A 6,737-nucleotide genomic window follows, 5' to 3' on the forward strand; every position below is an offset into this window, starting at 1 on the left:
TAAGCAACCAAATTGGCCCGGTTGCTAGGGAGGGTAGAGTCACATGGGGAAACCTCCTCGTGGTTGCAATTAGGGGTTCTCGCTCTCAGTGAGGCATGTGATAAGTTGGGCGTGGATCGCAGAGAGTAGCATGAGCCTCCACATCCTAGGAGTCACCGGGGTCTCATGCACAACAAGCTTGCGGATTGACTGTCTCAGAAGCTGAGGCAACTGAGACTAGTCCTCCCCCATTCGGATTGAGGTGAGTAACCACGCCACCATGAGGACCTACTAAGAAGTCGGAATTGGGCATTCCAAATTGGGAAGAAAAGTGGATTAAAAAAAATGACGATTTAAACAACTTTACAGCTCAAATAATACAGAATTTTAACAGATTAATTTATGTAAGTGCTTTATAAAATTATAAGCTTCACATTTCTGCCTTTAAGTGCCTCAATGTAACCTCAATGTAACCTCCACTTTCACTTTTTTGAAGAAAAGGAGGGACTCAAAATAATTTATTGAAATTTGTGGAAATCAATATTATGCCACAAATCCTGTAGACTGAGCTTAACTTGTATTGAACCCGAAATATTCCTTTAACCTAGATTTTTGCTGTTTTATAAAGAAAAGGAAGGACAAGTCGAAATTGATTTTTGTGGTAATTAAATGCTGTCTTCTATTGAAACTTCTATTGAACCCTATAAAAAACAATCAGCACATTTTCACAATGGTAACTGAACACATTGCATGATGCTGCAGCCAAGCTACTAATGTAGGTGTCAGTGTAAGTCTAAGATGACTGTCATATCAGCCAGTGAATTATTTAAATATTACTTGCATGCACCTATAATAAACAGAACTTATCTGTTTCACCAACTCACACTTGTCAGTCAAAAATAAAGAAAGAAAGAAAACAACAGATGGAAAATTACATCCCAGTCCATCAAAGGATCAAAAATGACTGATAATGATTATTTGTAGCGCGACTTCTACTACAATCATATTTCGTCTTCAGGGCAATTATTGTACGCCACTACTCTGATAAGAGGTAAAGTTTGACATCCAATAATCTAGCCAAGCCTCATTTTGTGCGATTTATTCATTCATCAGTCTACGACTGTATGAATAAACATCAGGAGACTGCAGCAGTAGAAAGCGAGGTTCCCAGGCTACAGCACAGATAGGAACTGTGCTGTCACTCTGTTTCACCTTGGGCACTGCACTGGGGCTGTCTTGATAGGGCTCACAAAAAAAGTCAAACATTTTGTCAAAAATTCACGAGACATCTGCTCTCATGTTGAGACCTTTCCTCCAAGACGTTTAATTAAATAAGTCTACACAGCATAGAGATAAATATGCCGCAACCGGTGTTCGGCCACATAATTATGGGGCATCTAGAGAGCTGCAGTCTTCCATGCTTATTATGGCCCATCTGGGATATCAAAAAAAGAGAGCTCAACTCCCATGTGTTCATATGCTTTTTATTGGTGCTCTGAAAGGAGGCGAACATTCATGCAGTGACAGATCTAAACTGAGATTGTGCCTTTGATTATCGAAAGCTTTAAAGGCAAATGGGTCAGACCCTACTTATAGTTGCATGACTGTACTGCGCCCACATGTGTATGAATGAATATTTGGTGACGTCTTGGCATAAGCATGTGAGTATAAGCATATGTGTGTTTGTGTCTACACATATTATCCTGCTTAAACAACCAAGCAGGCCGTTTTAATCACATAAAGATGTGGATTTCAACCAAATTCATTTTTGTAAGCATGGAGGATTATCAAATATAATCAGAAGATTTAAAGATGGCTGACAGCTGTCAAATGATGCAACCAAGTGCCACCGAGACAGGTCTAGAGCAGGCGAAATTTCAATATAGCAAGCAGAATTAGGTCAAAATCCACAGAAACGAACACACCAATGTTCACAGGTACCTTGGGCACATCATCGCTGGAGGATACAAATATTTCTGAGAGTGTGAGAAACATTCATGCGGTGTGTTATTTGTAGCACTCTCTAAAGGGGACCAACCTTGGGTAGGAGGTCTCTGATTTTCAATGAGCTGTCTCAGAGTCACACTGTTGGAGTCGTCTCTTGTGCGGACTCCATCAAGTATCCCTGTGGAATTAGAGCCCGGTTCGCTATTAAGCACAGCACGAGAAACATATTCAGCTTTTTGATGTGGGAAAAAACAAGCATATGACACCTGTGCATCACCAGGGACCTTTTCAGCTTCTGCGCTCTCCTAATTTATGGAATACTCTGTGTTCCCCATGCTCCGTGAGGATGACTGAACCATTCTGCCACGCATTGCGCACCAGTCGCACTGACACTCATTAGTAGGCAGCTTCAGAACAAATACAGCTGCCCCGTGGGGGAATGTTGGGCTTCAGAGGCTTACTGCTCCCCTGTGGCATTTAATGCCACCCTCCGTGAAGGAAAGCTCTTGGATCCTGCCTCTTCTTCATGCCACCTTCTGTGACAGGTATCCATTTGGCCATTCAGGGCTACAAAGTCTGGCAGCCTCAAGTGGAACCAAGTAATTGATCACCAGAGAAAGACTGGAGTTGAGAAAGGTTCAGCAAGCATTTTTTACCCATTGACCAAAGTGCTGGGTTTCCTTTCAGTCACCACTAAGCTCCCTTAAAGCTATCCAAGGGCATTGAAAGTACACTTAAGGATGAAAACAAGGATCAGATCAATAAGAGAAGAACAAAGCAGCCATGAGCATATGAGCAAACACCGGACAGACGAGGTCTATAGCGTGCTAGTGTATGCATACACTCCATGGCAGGATACTAATAAGTGTCAGCGACACTGTGCCATGCATAATAGGGGACGCTTGAATACATCTAACATAAGACAGGGGGCCCTTTATTTCCCTATGTGGCATGTTCGAATGAAGACATGCTCAATGATTGTACTGCTTTTAGCACACCAATGCTTAGGGCATTGTAATTATCAGATGAACCTCAGCTTATCCAAGCTTCTTCACAGTGAATGAATCACCAGTGCCAGTACTTTATGATCTGTCAAACAGGATGGATCACTGGGCTGTATATCAGCCATCTGCCTGCGGATGGCGAGGCCATTTTTACAGCAGCTAATAGATGAGAAATACACCCTGTGGACACAGCAGAACACCTTGCTAAAAGGTACCCTGGTGAGATCGGCCACATTATGCTGATTCTCTGACAATCGACTTCTCCCATTTTGCATTGGCTCCTGTATGTTTATGTTCCATTGTGGCACAACCAGACATGCGTTGCGTCACCAGCCTGGGAGGCCTGGGTCTGGATCCTGCATTGAAACCAGGAAGTAATCACGTTCACATAATCAGTGATAAGCATCATACAAAGGTTCTATTTTCCACTCTAACATTACATTTTTACTCCACTGATGGTTAGGTTTAGGTTTGGGGTTTGAGTTGGGGGTACAGTTTATAAAATATGCATTCCTCTTTACTCTATTACATCCTGTACAGCTGAAAACAACTAGCTTCATAACTCGCTTTCGGCACCCCTCCATGGACATTTTAGCCAGAAAATGGAGCTAACACATGCCCATCAAAGTTTTTGCTAAGAAAATGTATCATCAGTCAATGTGTCTGGGAATAGTAAAGTTTGCTGGACATATTGGAAAAAATCCGGTCATCTAATTTCAGTGTTTATTTTTTTGTTGTAACGTGATGGACTATGCATAATAATAACAAAACAGCCAAATCAAATGAAAGATAAATGTTTATTTATTATATGCCTAGTTGCTTTTTAACACTATGGAAAAGCAATTAAGTATTATGCTGTTATTCTTTGGTGCTGGAATTTGTGCAGCCAGATTACAGTTGATCATTTGAATGTACTCTATCTAACATATGTATGCTTTTTGTTAATAATTTCACCAGACATTATGTCTGACAATTTTTGCATTTATCGTACATTGAGACGTTTTAGCAGTCAAAAACCTACTAACAGAAATCCTGGTGCCCATACGCCCAATAATACTTACCGCTTTGGCCACTGGGGGCAGTTTTTTGGATTTCAGTAAGCACAGACCGATTTTAGCTAATGAGAAGTCAACCTAGTGTTTCCCATTTCACTGTGAGATCAGTCAGAATTAACTGTAACCAGCATAGACACTAAAGGGGACAGGGGACACAGACCCATACACACACACACACACATCCCCTTAAATATTCAAAATAGTGGACGATAAATATGGGTTTTTCAATCACAATGTTTAAACGTACATTTTCACTATGATTATCTAGTGACAGCTTTGATTTTGAATGACATTTGTTATCATTAAATGAAGCTCAAATTTACATCGCTTCATCATTTCAAACCTGACCACAGAGCATAATTTATTAACACATTTAAATGAGACCACTCATTTCTGATATGTTCTGATATTATAATGTATAAACACAGCAGCTAGACAAATGGCATTGCTATGGGTTTTTGACATTGGTGCTTTTCTTTGTGACCAGATACTACACTTAAATTAAACTACAAATTAGTTGCAATACAAATCTGAACAGTATACTCTTTTCAAACATTACCCATGGTGTAGGTGTGCTGTTGTAAGTACTAGAAATGAACACAGAGTGCAGTATTGATGTTGTGCCAGTGATCTTTGAATCCCTTGGGATTGGTCTACAAGTGATGGGGCATGTTGACCACAGGGTATTACTTTAACCACATCTGTCGGGTTGTCACCTACAGATATATCATGTATCACAGAAGCAAATATGATATACTCCAAACTTCAGTTAAATAAATACAAATAAAAAAACTCCTGAATGAATGCTATTGCATTTGCAAATTGAATTTGTGTCCTAATTTGTATGTAGTCCTAAAGGTCTCAAAGAAGAATCAAATAAGATTCTACTGAATAAATTGCCAACTGAAAATATTAAATTCCTATTTGATTCTAATCAGATTCTTTTGGGTTCATCACGTTAAGACTGGTTACAAATCATGATTGAAATTCCATTGGCATTCCTTATTGTCAAGGCACTTCATAAATCCCACACATTAATGCCTGGTCTCTCTATGGAGTCAGTAGAAGATGCGAGACCCTTACCTTGCGCCCAAGTGTTATTGATGAAAGAAAACAGCAGAATCCAGACGGCACCCCACTTCAGAGACAACGGACGCCTAGACATGATGCTCCGACGAGTCTCTGAGCCCACAGCACGCGTTCGCACGCGCCGCACTGGATACATGTTGCGCCGTAGTCCCGGTTTCCCCAGAGCGATGCGAGACACTGAGCGCTGACAGCTCTAAACCCAGCGAGGAGGAGTCTAGAAGAGTCTGTAAGCGTCAGGTACGAAATATCGCTCCAAAGAACAATGAGGCAAAGTTTAAGAACTGGCAAACAGCACGCGACTTCACATGCCAATCACTTTCTGCTATTTCTACTTAATTCGTATTTAAGGGTTGTGGGTTGAACCTAAACTAAAGTTAATATGTTACGAAGGAGAATAGATAATGTTTAATCTAAACAGATAAAGCATCTCTCAAAGTAGTCGCGCTCCGGTTCTGCCGTGCTCTGAAAGAAGCACTATACTGCTACTGCTGGAGAAAAGTAGGAAAGACTCGATGAGGTCATATTCCGCTTCAGTATGGTGAGTGCATTGCCCCCAAAATGCAGTGTCCGTGCACTTTCAGTACTGCGAGCAACAATGCATGAGTGGCTGAAAACTCAGGACTGAAGCTGTACTCTTCACTGCGGGAGGTCGCCCCCATGCGGCGCATGACTGAAGTGCATCACATTAGTACCACGATTTGACTGTATGGTTTGTCCATAATATATATCGAGCGTCACTAAAAGTTTGGAGATTATTCTGACTGCGTCGAGAGCATCTTTTGTTAAATGGAATGTTTTTTTTTTTTCATCAACTCAAACAAACACCAATTATTGTTTATTTCAATTTTTAATGAATAAATCAGATTTCGAGCACTACATAATTTCCTTATAACGCCACACTGCAAGAGCTCTGTTTAGAGGACAAGAAGCTCCAAGAGCAACATTATTATTAGCTTTCTCCCGCTCTTTCTCTCTATCTGAGACCGCAGGCTCAGTGTAAGCTTTGATCCCGAGGACACAAATCTGGTTTTAAATTCCGAGTAGATCCAAAGACTACTGTGCTCCTTACAAAGTATGCTATGACTCACATACTGCATCATACATCCAGAAACCGCATTCACACACTGAGTAGGAGACAATGGGCATTCAAAATGTTTACTGACATTCTAAATATACACATGGTATCAGAGGTGTAACTAAATTAGCACAGCAGATGGTTTTGATGATGACAATTATTCAAATTGTGGTGGTGATGATATTGGTGAAGGTGGTATGATGGTGGTCATCATGATATTAGTAGTGATGATAGTGGTAGTGATGGTGATGGTAAATGCATGATGAAAATGGTTATGATGAAGGTGATGATGATATTGGTTGTGATGATGATTGTGGTGGTGGTGAAGATGTTGGTATTTATGATGGTGGTTTTGATAGTAATGGTGATAGTGTTGGTGGTGGTGATAATGATGATTTTAGCAATGTTGATAATGGTGATGCTGATAGTGGTTTTGATGATAATGATGGTAGTGAAGATGATAGTAGTTATGATGATGATGAAGGTAATCATGGTGATGATGATTGTGATGGTGATGATATAGGTAAACGTGATGATGATGATGATGATGATGATGATGGTAGGGGTTGCAGTGATGGTAATGGTGGT

General features: G+C 40.6%; 1 protein-coding gene across 1 annotated transcript in view; it reads right to left on the reverse strand.

Annotated features, from left to right (window-relative positions):
* Positions 1-5,254, reverse strand: part of LOC127652825 (protein sidekick-2-like) — a 225,093-nt gene extending 219,839 nt beyond the window's left edge. Inside the window, exon 1 of the mRNA XM_052139227.1 lies at positions 5,069-5,254. Coding sequence (XP_051995187.1) covers positions 5,069-5,210 — 142 coding nt within the window. The 5' untranslated portion in view covers positions 5,211-5,254. The remainder of the gene's footprint in view (positions 1-5,068) is intronic.
* Positions 5,255-6,737: the final 1,483 nt, after the last annotated feature.

The sequence above is a fragment of the Xyrauchen texanus genome, chromosome 12, assembly GCF_025860055.1.
Source record: "Xyrauchen texanus isolate HMW12.3.18 chromosome 12, RBS_HiC_50CHRs, whole genome shotgun sequence".
NCBI lineage: Eukaryota > Metazoa > Chordata > Actinopteri > Cypriniformes > Catostomidae > Xyrauchen > Xyrauchen texanus.